The sequence below is a fragment of the Coturnix japonica genome, chromosome 10, assembly GCF_001577835.2.
Source record: "Coturnix japonica isolate 7356 chromosome 10, Coturnix japonica 2.1, whole genome shotgun sequence".
NCBI lineage: Eukaryota > Metazoa > Chordata > Aves > Galliformes > Phasianidae > Coturnix > Coturnix japonica.
The window spans coordinates 9,613,520-9,633,758 of NC_029525.1; the positions used below are offsets into that span (position 1 = coordinate 9,613,520).

Consider the following 20,239-nt stretch of genomic DNA (forward strand, 5'->3'; position numbering starts at 1 on the left):
TTTCTCTGTCGGTTACGTGGGCAGAGAGAAGTTCAGATTGTAGGATTTAAGATTTTTGAATGCCAATCTAATTAGAGAAGGAAAACCAGCCCAAATCCAGACCAGGACAATGCACAGGATTCAACTCCAACAGTTTCTAAACGAACCAGTTCTACACAAAGAATCATCTGTTGGTCTGAAGAGCCTTTCAACTGCCTGAATGACTCAGACTGTCCTTATGGAGAATCCTGACCATTACAAAACCAGCAGAGAATGAAAACAAACCCAAACATACGTTGAACAGGATATATTTTTAAATAATTTCTGAAGGTTTTTAATGCGTGTATACATGAAAATTTATATTAAAAAATTAAAAAGGAAAGTCTCGTTTGTTTAGAGTAACTCTGGAGTGCACAAATATTGACAAAAGCTAACAAAAAATACAGCTCTGCTTTTTGTTCCTTTTAAATAAGTAGTGTTGCAGTTACTTAAGAGCTGGCAAATTAAAGCAATCCTCTGAGTTTTAGAGTTTCTCACAAAAAGGACGACATTTTATTATATACATAGTTCTGATGTGCAAGTATGCAATCAATATGTACACTTACATTCCTAACTGTTTACATCGTTCTAGAGTATTCACAGTAGAATCAAGCTTAAGGTTAGAAATGTGAAAAGGCCATAACAGTGAAAGGATGAAGATAAAAATCAAGATCTGCCTTGGGAACTGTAGACATTTCCAACTACGTGTTAATAGACTCCAGATGACTAAACTAGGATTTAATTTTGGAGCAGACTCAAAATATAGTTGTTGGTTGTTTTTTTTAAATAAATTGAAATGCAAAGTATGCGTTTAAATGGTTTCACAGCTGGCAGTATTACCACAAGCGTTATTAATCACTCTGATTTAAGCAGTACTGACCAGAAAGAGCTTGCTTGCAGAGAAGCTGCTGCAACCATCCCCATAACTTTAATGTCTGCATCTGCCATAGTTCTGCGTGTTTATTTGCCCTCCCATGACTACTTTGTTCTTATAAAAAGAAAACCAGTTTTCTTAACCCATACTACTTTACTTTATGTGGCCACATCCACTGCTCGTTGTTCGTAAGAAGTGTAGAAGAGAATATATGCAGCTGCGGATTTCACAGACGATGCTGAAATCTCAGATACTTCATGGTCATCAAACTTAAACCAGCGCTGTCTGGAGGCATTTTTGCAGTAGGCCGTATAGTGCCCTCCGTCCAACCCACCATAATGATTCTGTATGTGGAGAAAGAGAAGAAAACATGGACGGCTTTGAAAGCTTCCATTTCTTACCTTGTCAAGTAAAATGGAGTAAATACGAGATTCTGAACTAAATGCTGATCGTTCATTTTAGAACATAACTTCTTTTGGTCTCTGTGGTTGCAAGAACAGCCTTAGCACAAAGATCACGTAACTTGAAATGTGAATTACTTACTGATACTGAGAACAGATTGTATCTCTTCAAGTTATTCTTTGGACCAATAACGTACTGTGAAAGGTCAAGAGTTTCCAATGGGAAATCTACAGAGGTCTGAAGCTTTTGCTTCCATCTTCCATCATAGGAAAATCTAGAGAATTAAAAAGCATCGTTACAAGTCATTGAGAAGCTATTTCAGAATGTTAGAAGCTATTTCAGAATGTTAGAAGCTATTTCAGAATGTTAAGCCACATGCAAGTTTTCCCTGTTTTTAACTCAGGTGTGATATCAACTGAAGATTAAACTGTTTCACAAGCAGTTCATGCTCACACTTGTGCTTCTGAGCACAAATGAGAAGCAGCTGCCTGTACGAGTGCTTTGTGAACACAGCCCAGTAAATGAGACATCCGGTGTCAATACAAGAACTTTATCAGTGCAACTGGAAATACAACTGGAACTTTCTCTAATTAAAAATGGTGTGTGACTGCACCAGAGCAACCAATCTTCATCAAACCCTGGACACTTCATCCTAATCCATCCCTGCTGCTCATTATTTCACTTACCGTTTCAGGTGCACAAGAAGCACGGGTGGCAATTTCCAAATTTCTATTTTTTTCAAAGAATCCCTTCGAGTTTTGCAATGGCTGCAGTAAAATCTGTTGTTATCGGTGAGCTTTTCCTCTTTGGAGAACAATCTAAGGCATTCCTTAAAACAAGAGAACACACAGGTATGGATTGTGAAGGACGGGTGTTTAAGATGATGGAGTCAAAATGCTCATTTCCTATTTGCTTGTTAACCTGCAGCACTTTGCTTGTTATCTGCAAGCCACGTTTCACAAAGGTGAAGAAAATGGAGTTAAATCCATCTGTGAAAGTTTTACTGCCTGTATTGTCTGCCAGATCTTCATTGTATGCCCACAGCATTTAAAGAAGAAAACCACAGAACACTTATCCTGTGACCAACAAGAGCAATTATGAGATGTCTTCTCTGACACCGTGGTTTCAACATTTCCATCCCGCTTGTGTTTTAAAATTCTTAAGATACGATCTATTTTTGTTAATTTAGAAGAATTAAACAGCAACAGACTCAGATCTGTTCACATTTCAGGTTGGTGCAAATTAAGTGGGAGCACTGAAAACTGAAGGGTCACCTGGAGCCAACTGGGCCACCTCCTGCTGCTTGTCCCGGACCACATCCCTGTCCAACAAGGGACAACCACAACCACCCTGGGAAGCATCATAACAAAGCCAAAGGGAAATGTTTTCAATGTTTGTCTCTAGTGTCACCTTACCTGCAGTGTGCATTTACTGGTGGATGCAAGTGGTAAAGACAAATACATGAAAGCCTCAAAGGTCCGGGACTTCTTGTGACACGTGAGACACTGCACTGTCGATTTGAACTGGCCTTGGAAAAGTGCCACAATAATGGATTCGTTGAGCTGTTTGTGCTTCTGCCAGGCCAGTTCTGCTGCTCTCAGGTCATCGAGATGATCGTTGTTTTCTTCCTTGTATCTTTTCCTGTTGTCAGCCTGTATAACAGATGTTGGAATACCTTAGCAGTATATTAACGTACTTTAAAAATAAGGAAGAACATTTAAATGACATTCAAATGTGTCAGGACAGCCTTCTTGCCTGAGCTCTCTTCCACTGTTCCCATCAATATCTTACGCTTTACAAAACTGAATTCTATAATCCCAAATACTTAATTTCCTTCTATACGACATTGCAATAACAGAAGCAGCAATATGTATCCGCTGCAAACTAATGCAGATTTTAAACTTCTGCTTTGGGATTGATCCTGTTTTCTTCCAAAAGTCACCTGCTACACAGCCATAACAGCAAGCCATGTTGGTAATGTAAGACTTGCCAGCCAGAGGGATGTCACAGAATTGGGACTTTGTCTCCAAAGAGCCGTTTCTGTGCCATTAAAGCTCCATGGGGAGCTTAACATGCATTTGTGCTGGCTCTTTCAACCATACCCAAAAGGCAACTCCATTTGTACAGGAGGATTTAAGCTGTGTGCTAGTGCTTCGTAAGGCATTTTATGTTTTATTTCTCATGCTCATTTAGCAGATGTACAACTTGTAATGTATTTGGCTTACTTTATTGAGGTCTTCGTGCAAACCGTCCATTAGAAAGAGAAGCAGCTCCTGGGAGTCTTGCTGGCTGTATCCTGCAAACTGGTCGTTAATCTTCCCAATTGTAATTTTGAAGTCTTTTGGACTGATATATTTATACTGTCCTGTCCACAAGGCTTTCATTATTACTCCAAACTCTTCAGCCACTTCACCTTTATGCCCCAAGAAATTGGACCTATACAATGAAACAGATCCAATAAAAACAAAAAAAGCTGTTAGTCTGAATTGAAATTTCTGCCTACATCTATGCTATAATTTGAATATTCAACATTGGTCCGATAGAAGGCATCGCTATTCCCACCTTGCTATGCCAGCTGCTGTGGAAGTGCATTACAGTCAACTAAACACAACCAACACTTATGTATGAATGCACTCAGCAGAATTTAGTTCAGGCTGCCCAAAAAAGCCTCTTCTGACCCACTACTGAATTCTGAGAAATCCCTGGAAAAAATCTGCAGCTCTACTCATCTGACTTTACAATTGTTAATTAACAAAACACTTGCAAATAAAACAAAACAACTGCAAATAAAAGGATGAGTATGAGAGATCGTTACCTGTTAATATCATCTTGATACAAGTTTCTGTTAAAATACTCAGCTAGATGAGGTGCGTTGCACAGACACTGTAATATGGAGTTCATGTAGCAAGTGTTCCCTAGATTACGAAGTCCTGTAAGAGCTGGTCCCGATCCCCCAAACACGGGATTAAGGTTCCTAATCTGTGATGCAGAGAGTCTTGAGATTTCTGTTTTAGGGTAATAGATTGGTCTGAAAAGAAGGATTCATTTATTTTTTAGCAGTCTGAGAGTTGATAAAACCACGCGCACAACCCACCAGAAGCAAATTCCCTCACAGGCGGCGAAACATCTGAGCACAACAAGTCACCCCAATGACATCATTCAGTTTACTGAAGACCAGTTAATGAAACAGCGACAAATCCAGATACATTGGCCTACAGCCAGGTTGAGGTATGGACTAAAACAGTACTTATTTATTTATTTTAGTTAATTATGTAATTAACAGCTAATTCTTCCCATTTAAACATTAAGAATGCTGTGTTTCACAGACTGAAAATGCCAGGAGACTGGTATTTCATACATTAACACAAATACCTAACGAGCAACTGTCATCCCACAACAAGCTATAATTGCCTAAATTGGGATATAAGTTATCAAACATACTTATTTTCACGATTGACCGCAGGAGTTACAGGAATTCTTTTCTTCTCCTCCTCGTGAATGGCTTGCGTTATATCTGGGGATGAGTACGAGCGCTTCAATTTGGAGGGTTCTCGTTCCCGCTCGGCAGCCACCTGCGGTTTGGGTTTGTGGGTTGGCGGGGTGGCTGGAGGGGTGGATGAAGGAGCCATTTCTGGTGGGTACATCTGAACGGTGTTCGTTGGTGAGTGATAGTAACGAAAGGTTCCAGTGATTGGATCCAGAAACTTTGGGGAGGAAAAAAAAGGAGTTTTAAAACGAGGTCAAGATCTATTACAAACCCTACCCATTTCTGAAGTACTGTAGGAATAATACATGAGTTTCTTAAACGCTGAAGCCTTAACAGTAGTTACTGTCCAATGTGCATCTAAACAGCAACTCCTCAATACTACAATCAGCAGATGAGCTTCCCTGATTTCATTACAGGAAATCCAGAAAAAAAGTCAGAAAATAAATCAAAGAGACAACAATACAGATGTGACTTTAAAATGTGGCGCCGAAAGGCGCTAGGATATTGCACAAGCTCGATTATGACATCAGAATAGAAAGTTACCTTGGCCCATCCTTCAGGCAGTCCTGGTATTATCCTCCCCATTTCTTCACTTCGCGCTCTGATCAATGGCTCCCGCTGAGACTAATAAAGACAACAGAAATGTAAGGCACGTACAGTTACCTGCACAGAGCAGTGGGCTGCCTGTGACTTCTCTACATAGCTGCACGATCGAATGCAAAGCAGTTCAATGAGAATTCCTTCGTGACAGCTGAAAACGCAACTCATGGTAGGACATGAAAATGGTAACATGGTACCACTATTTCATACCACTCAAGGTAGACAAAAGCCCTATGCTGACATGCTCCAGGAAAAAGACAATTCAGCTTTGCAGTAGCCTGACCACTCCACTCCTCCCATAGTTAAGCCACTCTGTTAGAAATACGTGCTTTTGTTAAACACACAGCAAAGATCTCCCTTCCCAACTAGTACGAAACAGTACACGTGAGATGAGAAATGAGTGTGGAACAATTGTTAATGCCATGAGGAGCACATGGAAATTTCTAGTGAAAGTCTCACAATTTTTTTGCAGATGAATGTGGCAAAATAAAAGAAACCCAAACAGCTATGAGCATAGCATGGTCTCTTCTTACAATAATGACTTTGAAAATTAAAGTGAGGTAGAATTTAACATGAAATAATAATCACGAAGCATCTGTGCTTGATTGTTTTTGGCTACATGAAACAGTGTATTTACTTTAAGTCTTTCAGTATCTTGTTCAGAATCCTCTCTAAGGGCTCCTGGCTTTTGAGCTCCATTGTCTGGTTGTCCTTTAACCTCAGTTTGCTGTAAAAGATTTGGAGAGAAGGCTTTCAATTTTCATCTATGCTGTCAGTGAAGAAAGCTGATGAAGTAAAATAGGGAAGAAGCAAAATTCAGTTTTCTCATTGCTATTAATGGAAGTCCTTACAGCAGCTATCTGCACATCACTGTACTGCTGGCCCATGCAGTGACTTCCTGGAATAGCCTTTGTCACTGGATGTTTTGTTATGTAAGACTTACTACTTAAAAGAGCTCAGAAATTAAGTGTAGTGGCATTAAAACTTTGGGGCTGAGACTGCAAATATTTCATGAATTGGAGAGAAAACGTGACCCCCAGAGAGCTGGAACTGCGCTATTCTCAGCAAAAGTAACAGATGAGTGCTTACTTCACTTCCAGTGCCAGCCAACAGAATCCTGTTACATCACTGTTCATGCAGCTGGGGGCACTACAGAGTTTGTTATGGTAATGTGATTCTGTCCTAAGAATTGGTAACTACTGTACAGTAGTGCACGGTACTGGAGTGGTGTGAGAGAAAATGCTGCCACGGCATCCATTCTACCTTCACGATGTAACTGTTATGATCCTACGGGGGCTCCACGCTGCGCAACTACAAGGAAGAACTGAGCCAGTTTAAGCTCTCCTGTGCGACTATTTGATTTTTGGTTTCAACTTTCTCCTACATGGTTATGTAAAGACAGCAGGCCTAAATAAGATTCCAGTACTGTATACATTTAAAATTCACGTTGATGCTATCGTCTCACTTCAGAAGGCCCTGAAATCACCCCAAACATCCCACGCTCCGCTTTTCACTGACCTTGCTTGGAGATGCATCACCCACTGCCCGTCTCTGCGTATCTGGTGTTCGAGTTCCCTTTTCTCTTTTTTCTGTAGTTATTTTGTCATTCTCAGCCTTCTTTGCATCAACGCTTTCTGGTTCATTTTTATTTTGCTTTTTTGCTTCTATCGCTTCTTTGCGTGCTTTTTCTTTTTCCTTCTCCTCCTGTTCTCTTTTTATCTGCTCGTCTCTCTCCTTCTGTTCCCTCTCCTCCTTGGATTGCTGTAGCTTTTCTTTGTGTTCTTTTTCTCTCTGTTCTTCCTTCGCCTTTTGCTCTTGTTCTTCCTTTTCTCGCCTGAGTCTCTCTTTTTGTTCTTCCTTCTGCCTTTCTCGCAGTTCTTTTTCTCGTCTGTTTTTCTCCATCAGGGCAGCAGTTTCTGCATGGACGCGGCTTTTTTCTTCTTCTGTCAGAACATTCTTAGCATCAAGTAATGGCTTTGTGGACCGGTCCGGAACCATGCGGCCATTCTCAGCAGGTTGGCTGTCACTGTGCGTACTTTCAGATTTTGGTTTATTATCATCAGGTATTTTTATTGAAGGCTTTTTAGAACGATCAACCTATAACAGAGCACAGGAGAACAATTCACTACAGCTACTGGTGCTCTCTTGGCTGGACTTCTAAGTCACATGTATAAAAGAATAAAGACCATATAAAGTTGATTTCTACCAGATAGAGAATCAGCCTTCAATTTCAGTAATCTGGTAATTCAGATGCTTGTTAGTAAAATCAGGTATTCATTTGACTTCCAGATATGAGGTAAGAGTCAACAAGCCCTAAAGAACCATAAGCACAGCATTAAACATGTTACTGCAACTCAGGTCTTTCTTTATTCTTGAGCTTTTGAACATTTCAGGGCAATCAGGCAGCCCAACCTGGGCACGGCTCTCTCAATCACATGCTCTGTCACCTAATTAGGGCAGGTGTGCCTGATGGAAAGAGGCATTTAAGACTGACTTCTGCTCAGACCTAGGAGAGCAGGTTGTCTTAATGCCAGAAGTTCTGAAGAAATGAAGACCGCTCCAGTTCAAGGAAGAAAATCCAAAAGGCTTTTGTTAACTGAAATCTATGTTAAAGGAATTATCTAAAAAGGCAAAGAGTTTGGTGTTTTTAGCCTTATCTTCCCAAGAAAACAAATTATTTTAAAGCAAGGATTCTGCAAAGGTGTCTTTAGAAAGTTTCATGCCCCTGAGAGGAAGAAACAAGTCCCTGTGTTTTCAGCTCTAGACAAGGAGTAACAAACCACCCAAATGTTTCGCTGTTTGAAGGAAGATACTGAGCCTGGAAAGGAGAGCTTTGGAGTAGCCAAGGTAAGACATGTTTAACTGCCCTTCCTGTTTCATCATCTGTATGTTTTGATTAGAAAAGCTTGCTTATGGACTTCCTGAATTAATGAGTACCTGCTGACCTTTACGTTCTGCTGTGCTTGTACAGCAATCCTCGGCAAAAACTGCAGTTGCATCAAGTATATTCAGCTGTATAAGGTTTTGTGGATTATTTACTATGGCTTCACAGCCTCTAATAGTCTCTACACCCACGTTCTTGTTTACAAGGCTTAAACAAATACCAAGAAAATCTCTCTGTGGATTTAGGCTTCTGCACATGATAGATTAACCTTGTACTAAATGTGAAAGAAAGAAGCACAGCTTACCTCAGGGATGCTTCTTGTAATTGATGCTGGATTAACTACAGAAGAGCTGTCGGGTTTTGGAACAGCAGCACCTTCTACACTTGGTCTGTTCAGTGATTTTAGTCTCTCTTCCAAATTAGCTCCTGTCTCTTCATTTTCAACCATCTCTGCTGGAGAAGGCTTTATAGGGGCAACAGGTGGAGCAGGAGCTGGCTCTTCCAGAGATGGATACGTAAAATCCACTGGGGTAGAAGGGAGAAAAAGATATGAGCTAGGATTACTTTGTTGTTATAAGAGCTCAAGTTCTACCAGACCCTCCAATTTAGATTTAGAGATGTAGCCCAAGACAAGGCCATGTCAAACACAACTGAATGATGTTACAGACATCTTTATACTTACAAGACACAGTTACTGCTTCATTCCTGCCGTGCTGTGGTGGAGTTACTTTAGCATTTGTTGTGTACTGGGGAAAGCAAAGGAGCCAGTTTTCATAGCCCCCTTCTAGAACCAAAGGTTCATTCTGCAGTACCGTTTTGCTTTCCCACTGTAAGGGGAAAAAAAAAAAAAAAAAAAAGCTTGAAATTAAATGATTTAAACAGAATGTGGAAGTTTCTCAATCTTAATCATGTCACTGAAATTTCTAGTCATTAAATTAAGAAGTTGCTTTGGAGATATTTAGATAAGAATTAAGCTGGCTGCATAACCACTTTGGGGAACAGAGTCTGGAGAACTCCCAGCATTGAAGTTCCTCTCTCTCCCTATAACAGGGCCCAAGTATTTCCAACACAGACCCACTTAATGGCTTATTCAAGTGACAATCCTCTGTGCAGAAAAAATATATTTATTATAACATTTACTTCAGCATTTTATCTAACCAGCTTGCTCGGTGATTAGGTGCACCGGTAAACAACACATTTGCTTTCTGAAAAGCCCTTCAGAGTTCAGGCTCCAGCATGGCCTCCTCCTGAGGTCCTTAATACTAGAATGTGAACAAGACACACAGGCTTGTGTTCTCTTCTGTAAAGCAGTAAGCAGGGAGAACTGTCTGAATGATATTTGTACTTAAAGTTTACTAACTAACTGTTGGGGAGTTGAATCATTCTGCTCTTTGTCTGTTTAATGAATTCTTTCTACTACTACAGCAGAAGCAGGGGGAAGCAAAGCCTCAGTCTATACTTCTGCTATCAAAATAAGCAGTCTTGGAAAACTGAACCAAGATGTTTACCTGGAATGTCTTATTTATGAGATGAAATAATACAAAATATGAAACTTGCCAACCTTAAAAAGTGCATCTTTCAGGCTCCGAAGAGTTGTTCCTAGCTCTAAGTCTTCTGCAGAACTAAACCAGTCCAGCAGTACAACATAATCAAAGTGTCCTCTCTTCTTCCATGGATCTTTAGAATCCTCTGGGAGTCTAGCTTCAATCCAGCTAGCAGTAACTCTGAAATGTATCAATATGCATTGAAATGGGAGATGGCAACACTTCATCCAACAATACATAGAACCATATACATTTATGAGTCTGGATAAATTACATGCTCTCTGGATTTAAGTTGGTACATGCAAGAACAGTCTGGATGTATTTCAACAATTTGTATGTATTGGGGACTCTGAAACTAAAGTGTCGGAGCTGTAAAAGCCTATGATCTTTCTAATGCAGAGTTAGGTTTTTTTTTGTTTTAAGAGAAAGCAAGAAACACCATTTCAGGGAAATGAAATGTTTCATTATCATTTAACATTATTCCATACCCAGCACTGATAGCTTCTTCTGGGACGCTGACAGATCTTGGAATACAGGACTCCTGGTAGTCCTTCAAGCTTCGAGCATCCATTATAATCAATTCAATGCTTTTGTCTGTCATCATTGCAAACAGTTTCTCGGCTGTGACTGCTCCTAGAAATATAAAAACTGTTAGATACTAAAAGCTACAAAAAAGTATCATTGATTCTGGAGTAATCAAGACTGCAAACCGATGACATAGAACAGAAAAGTACACAATACGTTAATACACGTTCTTCCCACAAAGCCATGGAGCTGAGAGTGCAAAGCAGATTGATTCTTTTGCTCCTGCTACTGCAGTGATTAACAGCTAACCTGCTGAAATTGACAATACTGGATGCTTGATGATAAATGAGTTTAATTTGTCATGGACTCTTTTAACTCTTATAGGTAAGCACTCATGAGCTACATACTGCAGATGTTCTCTAGAGTTCTCTGCTGAGAAGGAACACTTTCACATTTATTACAGGACCGGGATGGGCAGGAGGAATTTCTTATTTAACTGAAAAAGTTGTCACTCCTCAGCCTTGCTTAGATTTTTTTTTTTCTTATCAGTTGAAAAGACATTTTTGTTATCTATGAATTTAGTTATTAAATTAAAAAACAACAACAAAACAAACCTCAGGTCCACTTTCTAAGTTCAAGAAAAGTCATGAGGATGTAAATACAGAGCTTTGTCACTAAGCTGTTATTACTGAAATACAGGATAGCAAAATTTTATCCAAATATTCTGACAGTGAAATAACCTTAAAGAACTGCAGCAGCAGAAGCAATAGGTACATAGGTATGTAGAGACTTTTATCACACCTGTGTAAATGTTATTATCTCTTACCACTAAAACTCTCAGCCTGATCCTTTCTTTCCAGTGAATGCTTCGTTTCACCATTAATCTGTGTTGTACAGAAGGGAAAAAACAGTAAGTTAAATCAGGAACTAATCCTGAGAACCAAGGTGGCCAGCAGACACTGATTCTCATACAACTGGAGGGAAGCTGGCCAAACTATGCCACAGGAAGCAGTCTAGGAAAAGAAAGCTTCTTTACAAGACTGTCTTAAAGACTTTGAGGTTACTAGAACTCAACTTTTTGAGTTTTCTTTGGAAAGGTAGTAGGGAGTATAAATTAATTAAACAAAAACAACCCACACCAAAACACGATTCAGTACGATTCTGAGCTGGAGATGGCTAATAAATATCAAACAGTAGATTAAAACTATAACTGAAATAGAGAGCTTGCAGATATCTTCAATTACCCTTTGGCTTTTTCCTTTGCAATCCACTGTACTTTCTGATGAGGTTTTGGCTGAACTCTTTCCGTCGTCTTTTGGTTCTTGCTTTTTCTGCAGCTCCTGTCTGTCCCTCTCTTCAAGTTTTTTCCGTACTTCAGCTTCCTCATATCTGTGGAAACATAAGTGTTGTGTATCTTCTTCCCCGCCCCCCCTCCAATATTACATAATAAGCTGGCAGTAGTTAATTACTACCAGCAATAGCAAGTCCTGGTGTGGGGTGGACTTGGGTGAAATACTCCCCAGCACCCACTCCTTGCAGCAAACCCCCATTTTCATCCATGACTGCTTGTATTGTTTCTCCTGCTTTTGGGATGATTTTCTTCTCCTATTCCACAGCCATTACTCTTAAGGCTTACAATTCTTTTTCTTTAAACTGCTGTCACTAGTTGCAATAGATTCTTTATTTCATGGAAGCAAGAGTACAAATGGGTCACTTGCAAGTAAACTTCCATATACTGTGACAGTCATCCAAGCTATTTTATGTGGTTTTGCAACAGTGCAGATAATAGTTAGACAGTTATCTCAGTTCTCTGAACTTCCTTTTTTTGGGAAGTTGGATCAGAACTACCTGTACAGCAGTGGTCATCTTCAGGGTGTAAGCTGATGTTATAGTTCTGTTGTGCCCTCACCAGTTTCCCTGCTGTTCAAATTTTAGGTCTACATTTACTTCTATGCAAGAATCACATACACATTTTTCTGCAGACCGAAGTCCTGCATGTAGATGTTCCTTTCAGCCTTGAAAGTTAACCTCCCAGCCACTTGCTTTTGTAAGGACAATCACAGAAGTGTAAACCAGTGGCCTCTGTACTACAGCTTTTAGATCAACTTCAGGCTGTTACACTCACAATGCTGTTAAAGGGCATTATATTATATTTAACACAATTGAAATGATGAGGCTTAATAGTGCTCTACAAAGCAATAAGTGTTTGGAACTAACAGTGTTGATGACTGAGCCAAACAGTAGGGCTTGAGAACTGAATCATATCAGTAACTGCTCATTCTAATTAGATGATGACTAATAAGGATTCAAATGACAACTACTATGCAGCTTTATTTCATATTAAACACTGCGTTAATAAACTAGATCATGACATCAAATTCTGCCTCAAACTCTGTTCTGCTAATTGGCCACTAATAGGAAGCAGGCTGCAAGCCTAATTTTATTTCTTAAACAGACTTCTAATTTACAGTGACTTTGCCAAATCAAGAACAGAGCTTGTTAGCCGTGGAAGCTAATGGAACTAAAGAATATTTAAAGCTTTTGCTGAGTTCAGTCCATATGGTGTATTTACCGATCAGCTTCCCATGTACCCTGAGGTACACAGCAGCTCCTTCATAGAAGTAATTCTAAGACTATACAGTGTGTCAGCAGCTCCCCTTTGAGTTCACAACTAACAGTTCAATTATTTGCTGGCCTATGGCCTGGAAGAGAAATTATACAAATAATTCCTACGGTTCAGTGTAGCTGCAAAGTGGTTTCCTGTTTCACCTATCCTCCCTTTAAACAAACACGATTTAAGTTACAGTAATTGGAAGTTATTCATTGTGTCAACTTTCAAAATTCAATTTCATAAAAAAAAAAAAAGCTCCAAATGACAATTTAGAGATTTATTGTGTAGGTTTTCATAACTTTTATCAGAGAGTCAGTGCTTTCAGTGAATTGCAAGGCCCAATGAAAAATAGGGAACAGTTGAAGTCTGTTTCAAATATAACATCAGACTTCTTTGGAAAGTCTTTATGTCCGTATAGCTATAATCTTATTTCATTGTTCTTTTTCAACTGACCTTTTAAATTAAGCCCTTCAAAAGGCATAGGGTGGGTAAGCTTTCACATTGATGTGGGGAAGCAGTGGCTGATGGGGGAGAGGTTAAGAGGCAGAGAAGGGGCAAAGACAGCCAGCAGCTGAGGATGTGAACAGTAACTACAGCTGGAAGCACAACAAACTGTACTACCATGTAGGATTGAGTCCATCTTACAACATACTGTCAGAATTTCATGGCTTACAGCACAAAGGCCTAGAACTCACTCATTTATATAGTGGTAAACCTGTGTTTCCATAGATATGTACACAAGTGGTAAAGAAAAGGTGTAGCAACTAGCCAAAGAATTGCAGGGGAAAAATGTCACTAGAAATGTGTTCTCTTAGTACAAACCAAACCATATTAGGAAGGCTTTAAGCATATGTAAATACCAGTAACATTCATCAGTTTTTGGTCCCACATGACTGTGATGAAAAGAGGGAGGAGGAGGAGGAAAACTGCATGCATAGGTTTCAGGTTTATCAAGTATCATCCACAGTATTCACATACCTGAGTTTAAGGCTTTCTGAGAGTCTTTCAGCTTCTTCAATAGCTTTTTTTAAATTTGTAGGCCCGAGAATGGAATGGAAATAATCCTAGAATGACAAGCGTCAGCCCACATATTAACAGCACAGCTTAATGATGCCCACTTCTGTGTGTATCAAGAACAGCTGCTCTATAGAAATACTGTATTATAAGGATGATAATGCCAACAAAAAGTACTGTTTTGAGTCAAATGTTTTCCTCTCAAACATGAGTTTGTAATTAAAATTCTATAGCACTAATGCCAACAAGGCAGTTCTGCTCAGTAAAAGCAGGCTCTAGTTGCAGAAGTAAAAGCAAAAATGCACATTTATGCATTTTCAGTGAAGGAGGCTTGAAATGAATAAAAGAAACACTCCACAATCCCCCAAAGTCCTTAGTACTGTCCCAAAGGATGTTGGAATGCAAAAGATGAGAGGATTAGCTTTCCATGAAAAGTATTCACGCATCTATTTATGCATCTTATGTGTAATTGATAAGAGCAAACTGTAAAAGTAATTAAGAAGAAACTTGTCAAAAATACGAAGGAGAATGTGAATAGGAGAGTGTATGTGAAGCAATTTATTTAATATCAGTGTAACCCTTTGAAAGTGCATTAGTGTGATTTTCTGTACTTCTAGCACTTTCACTAATGCAGAGAAGGTTAGTCAGAAGGCTTTTATACCTGTTGCTGCTTAAAATCAGGCCTCTTTTTAATAAAGTTATAAACTGCCACATATTTCATGTACAGGATGTAAGCTCTTTCTTCATCCCGGTCCAATCTGCTTTCTTCTGCAGCTTTGAAAATCTTAAGGGCGCTCTGCACATAACTGAAATCAAAGAAGAGGTGTAAAGGTGTAAAGCACGTGATTATTGGCTTGTCCCTAATTTAATTGCAAGATAGCATTTTAAGTGTTCACAGCCTCTGCCCACACATTGTTTGGTTTTTACCACCATAATACAAAGCCTTCACTAAACATGAATTAGAATCGTACTCCTCCAAATGATGTTTCTCTTTGCTAATCTGTTCACACGCTTCACTTAAAGTCTTCCGTACTGAAAGAGCAGGAAGAGGTACTTTTAAAAAGCATTTTGCTTAATACATAAGGAAACAATCTAATTTGCGCAGGTATCAAAATTCTATTCGCTATGTGCTACTGGGAGATGTATTTTGTATAGTTAATTCCAGAACACTTAAAATGTAGATACCTCTTTGTACTGGTCTTTTCAGGTTTTATTTCTGTCTTCTTGTTGAGATCTTTCAGTGAAGTACAGAGATACAGCTCCTTAGGTACAGATGCCACAGCAGGCATGTTAATGTTGTTATTTATTTCCCTTCTAGGATGGTACAACTTCTTACAAGCTTCTACCAGTAGTTTTCTAGGGGAAAAAAAAAAGAAAGCCCAATTATGCTTCAGTATTTTAATACAGTTACTACAGTGATCTGTATGTGGTTATTGCCTAATCTAGCTCGTGTTACATGAATCAACAGGAATATAAAACAAACTGGAACTCACACAGTTATGTAAATTAGGCATAGGTAATCACTTGCAGCTCCAGTGGTTGGTCTGGTCCACTATAACCTGGTGACGTGTTACTCTAATACTGTAGTGTTGGCACCTATGTCTTTGGCATTTAACCTACATTACTGCTTTAAAACCAGAATTTCTTATAGAAATCACAGAACTGCATGGACTGGAAGGTACCTAAAGAGATCATGGAGTCCAACCCCTCATTAAAGCAGGTTCCCTGCAACAGGTCACACAGGTCGGTGCCCAAACAGGGCTTGAATGTCTCCGTAGAAGGAGACTCTACCACCTCCCTGGGCAGCCCAATCCATCATCCAGCTGCTAACTAAAGGACGTTCCCAATCTAGACACGTTTTTTGTCTAAAGCAAAGACGTACTTGTTTTTTAAATAATCTAGCAGACTTACAAGGAAAGGCTTCACTTGTGCTAAGATCTTAGTGCTGCACTTCTAATCCTACCTTCAAAACACATATTTAACTGTCAACCTTGAACTGCAAATAGACTTTTTCTTTGAAGCTCTAAGTCCTTTCTAAATATATCTTCAACGTTTGCTGTTATGCAATTGGTATTTTCTTAATCTTAAGTGGCAAAATTTGGCTGAGTTCTGTCAGAACACAACTAAATAAATCTGAAAAAGATGTGAGCTTAATGTTACTGTGTATGAGGAAAAAACAAGACGATGCGGAAGATGAGAGTCACTTAATGAAAAGCAGAAGGTGCCTGCAAAATTGCCAGCATTGCTGACACACGTTGATAATGCAGCTCTTCTGGAACCTCATTCCTACAAACACAGAATGAATGGATAGAAGATAAACCTGAGCTCTGGCTGAGAACAAAAACTGACTGTCCGTATTTTCCCAATCTTATTAACTAGAGTTAAAACTAAAGGTTTTTAAATTGCCAAACACAATGCTGAATTGACTTTTATTTCCTTATCTAGAGAAACTTTTACACCTTTTTCAGAAGATGAGCAGCTCCTCGTGGCAGCTGATGAATGAGGTATTATTACTCTTTGACCTCCCAGAGCACTGTAACCCATACATCACGCTGCAGTAAAATGAGTTTAGGATGGATTAGAAATAATACTTTTGAGGAGGGTGGGGGAGGAGGGAATCAAGTTCTCAGCAGCCTACTTAATGGAATTACATGCAGCATGTATCAGATGTTAATATAAGGTTTTTTTATTACAGCTTCTAATTCATTTTTGTATGTGGAAGAAAAGTTAGTTCCTTAACTGACTGCTATCAGGGCTGGCTGTTCAGGAGGACCCATAAAACTCCTCAGGCTTCTCCTGCAGTTCAAGGTGTGCTTGTACCTTCATGTTCTCGTTATATTATTATTCAAAGCAGTTACCAGTCTGTGTGCTGATGGAGATTGACAAAGATAAACTTTTCAATTCTGCTCAAGTTGCTGAGGACCCTGACAATAGAACCTGAATGAACACACCTCTGAGACAGACAGTGCTTGCGACCAACAAAGGCCACCACTTACAGTGCCACCGATCCAAACCAAAGCTGGTGTTATTCTTAAGAAAAAAAGTAGCTATAGGAAAATAACAACCAGCTGTTTTGGGGAGCATATCTGGGTCTCTTCTCCATTATTCAACGCTGAGAAAAACAATGAACACAACCAGTGGAACAGCATTTCTGATTACAGTAGGCTTCTTTTCAATCGCAACATCTATTAAAATCATGACATACGGTAACAACCAGGCAGTATCTCCCTGTAAGCCAAGGAAAGGAGGAGATGAGCTCTTAACGGCTTTTTAGCAGAAACTATCTGCTGTTTTACCACTGCATTTTGGGCACAGTGCTGCTAGAACACAATGAGTAAAACTCAGAGATGATGCTGGGTATTCAGCTGATCCTTGGCCTGACTCCATTCCAGTGGGGGCTTGAGGCATCGCTACCCAACTGGTAGATGGTGGATGGAAACTGATCTGTGGTCAGGCATTACAAATACATGGATTAGTACACATATATGCAGACAAGGAGTAACACACTTTTGTTGGTCATCCTCTCTTCTGCTACAGAAGCAAAGAGGAAACAAAAAGTGGACATTCTTGCACATGGACACGAGTGCACTTTTATTGTGTTGTATAGAATATATAGGATTGTAGACATACCTTCCATTAGTTTTCCCTTTTACTATTATTAGCTATTCCTTTTACCCACTGCAGTTCTTATCTTTTTATCATTCTATCATCAATTCCCCCCTAAGAACTATTGTTCTGAAGTCAAACGCTGCTGCTTTTTACCAATGATCCACTTCCATTTAAGAACTTTTCACTGACCTGATATTTTATGTTTGCAAAGAATTTAGGATTTCAGAATTCTAATCAGCTCCTTTATGCAAAAACACAGCCTTGGTGTTCATAGATACCAGATTCCCAGCTGACCTGGTCCCTATGGTTTGTCCAGCAAAATAACTGCAAACAGAAAGGTGTCTAGGAATAGTCAACAGCAGTGAAACAAATGGAGATTGAACCAGAGCTTGGTGTAGGTGATCCCACTCCAAGAGTTGCAGTGAACAGGACTTATCTGAACTGCATTAGTTTTATCAGAATACGCTCCTGCTGAGCTAGCACATATTGACTAGTCTCGCTTTTGCCTTCCATTGCCCTCCACACTTACAGTCACTGCATCAATACAACAGCAGTGCTGAAGAATCAGTGAACCCTTCATATACCTCCGTGCTTCTGTTCCCAGCTGAAGTACTAGTTCGGGTCCCTTGCTCACTCTCAGGAAAGCTAAAATCAAGGCCAACATCCCAAAAATATAATGGCAATCATGTTTGGGTATGTAGAGAAATACTTAAAATGAGTATTTTTACATGGGCAGGGGCAGCGTACCTCTTGGTAACAGGTTTTTCTACCTCTAATTACCATGCCTGCTTTACTACGGATGTGAGTAAGCTTTAAGTGGAATGACAACAGCAAGAGCGACGCGCAGGAGCAGTTCCACTGCAGGCAGCGCACAGCGCTGTGGTCTGAGAGAAGTGCTGGTGCTCTCTGTGAGGTCTTGAACTTTCATGTGGACTCCTGCGCTCCCACAGGAGCTCTGCAATGTAGTGTGCAGAGCAGACACAGGGCCTGGTGCTCACACCCAGCACAACTGCTGTCCCTGGGCTGTGCCACCCAGCAGGGTGTCACACTGTGCTTGTGGCCTGGCAGCACAGCAGTGCAAAGGAACAGCTCCTTTTGGGAAATCGAAAGGGTTTTTCAGTATGTTCGGTGTTTAAGTGGCATTAATGGACAGAGGAGGGGAAGAAGATGCTATGAAGTTCACTAAAAACCAAAAAAAGTTTGGTTTTATATATTCAGCTTTAAAGGTCTTTAACCTGAGTAAAAACAGACGCATCTTTACGCCCTTAGATACAGGATTCCGGCCTACAAGCAGCCGGTCCCAGGGCGGTGACGGAGGCGCCCGCAGCGGCTCATCCCGCACCTCGGCCCGGCCCGCAGCGACCCGTGACGCCGCCCCGCCCCGGCAGCTCCTCTCCGTCCGTTCCGTCCAGCCGCCCCGGCCCTTCACGGCTCGGCCGGGGGCTGCGGCCGCCCAAGGTCACGGCGGGGCTGAGCGCTGCGGCCCCCGCCGCTCCCCGCCCGCCGCTGTCCGCTCGGCCCGGCCCCGCACCCTTCGCTCCCTGAAGGCCGGCCCTCCCGTTCCGCACGGCTCGGCGGGCTCCGATCCCCTCCAAGGGCGCCCGTCCCTCCCGGAGAAGGGCGCGTAGCCCGGCCCCATACTCACCGCCGCGGGGACGCGCCGTGTCAGCCCGCCGGCCCGGGGCAGGCCCATGTCCGAACGCGGCTGCCGAGGAGACGCTACGCGTCCATGGCTGCTGAGGCGGAACTCGGCGGCGATGTTCCCTCCTCCTCTCCGTCCCTCCCCGTCGGGCCTCGCTCCCGCTCGGAGGCGGGCACTCTCCGCCGTCCTATCGGGGCCGTGAGGCGCGCGGTGCCCCGGCCCTTCCTCCCCGCCTGGAACCGCGCTGCCAGAACGGGCCGCCCAGAGGCGGCTGAGGGCGGACGGACGGGCGGGTCGCTGTGCGAGTGGAATAGGAGCGGGGAGGGCACAATGCGGGCTGGAGGCTGGGCTTGTTCGCAGGGGAAAAGCAGCAGCGGCGGCCCAAGCACCGTCCTGTGCTGCAGTCCTCTGCAGAATGAAGCCTGCAGAAGACAGATCGTCTCCTATAGGAAAGTCAGGCGGCTCTGAAACCACCGTGACGGTGGAGAGGATGGGGAAGGTGATGCTGAGTCCACACTGGCTGCTGTCATAGAATCACAGAATGGCTTGGGTTAGAAGGGACCCCAAGGATCGTTATGTTCCACATCAACCTCTCCCACAGGCAGGGCCATGTCTCCAGATCTGGTACCAGGCCGGGCTGCCCAGGGCTCCATCCTGCCTGGTCCTGAACACCCCCAGGGATGAAGCATCCACCTCACTGGGCAGTGTGTCCCAGCACCTCACCACTATGAAGAACTTCACCCTGACGTCCAGTCTAAACCTTCCCTCCCTGAGCTTAAAACCATCCCCCTTGTCCTGTCAGCGTCCTTTGGGTTCAGGCCATTTTGTCCAAAGGGACGTTTGGTTGCTTCTCTTTTACAAAGTGCCTCATATTTATTGCCATGGAAACTGCAACAAAGAGCACAGTAAGAGTTTCACAGAGCAAATTCTCAGCTGCAAAACACTATTTTTCATGACAGTCACCACCACAAGGTGTGTGTGTGTTATCACCAGCACTGAACAACAGCCTGCATGCAGCACTTGTAACAA

The 20,239-nt window shown here is 41.5% G+C and overlaps 1 protein-coding gene across 2 annotated transcripts; it reads right to left on the reverse strand.

Annotated features, from left to right (window-relative positions):
- Positions 1–271: 271 nt before the first annotated feature.
- On the reverse strand, positions 272–19,458 carry USP8 (ubiquitin specific peptidase 8). Of its 2 annotated transcripts, XM_015872858.2 has the most exons (20): positions 19,214–19,458; positions 15,145–15,315; positions 14,621–14,765; positions 13,924–14,009; positions 11,579–11,723; positions 11,161–11,218; positions 10,298–10,442; positions 9,827–9,989; positions 8,948–9,092; positions 8,570–8,790; positions 6,900–7,478; positions 6,019–6,108; positions 5,325–5,405; positions 4,736–4,998; positions 4,110–4,322; positions 3,520–3,730; positions 2,710–2,946; positions 1,981–2,123; positions 1,436–1,568; positions 272–1,236 (listed from the first exon to the last, which is right to left on the reverse strand). In XM_015872858.2, the coding sequence occupies exons 2-20, from the start codon at positions 15,246–15,248 to the stop codon at positions 1,051–1,053; spliced, it is 3,348 nt and encodes a 1,115-aa protein (XP_015728344.1). In that variant the 5' UTR covers positions 15,249–15,315; positions 19,214–19,458; the 3' UTR covers positions 272–1,050. The 2 variants fall into 2 exon arrangements, with proteins under 2 accessions (XP_015728344.1, XP_015728345.1); XM_015872859.1 differs by lacking the exon at positions 6,019–6,108 and having other exon boundaries at positions 19,214–19,455.
- Positions 19,459–20,239: the final 781 nt, after the last annotated feature.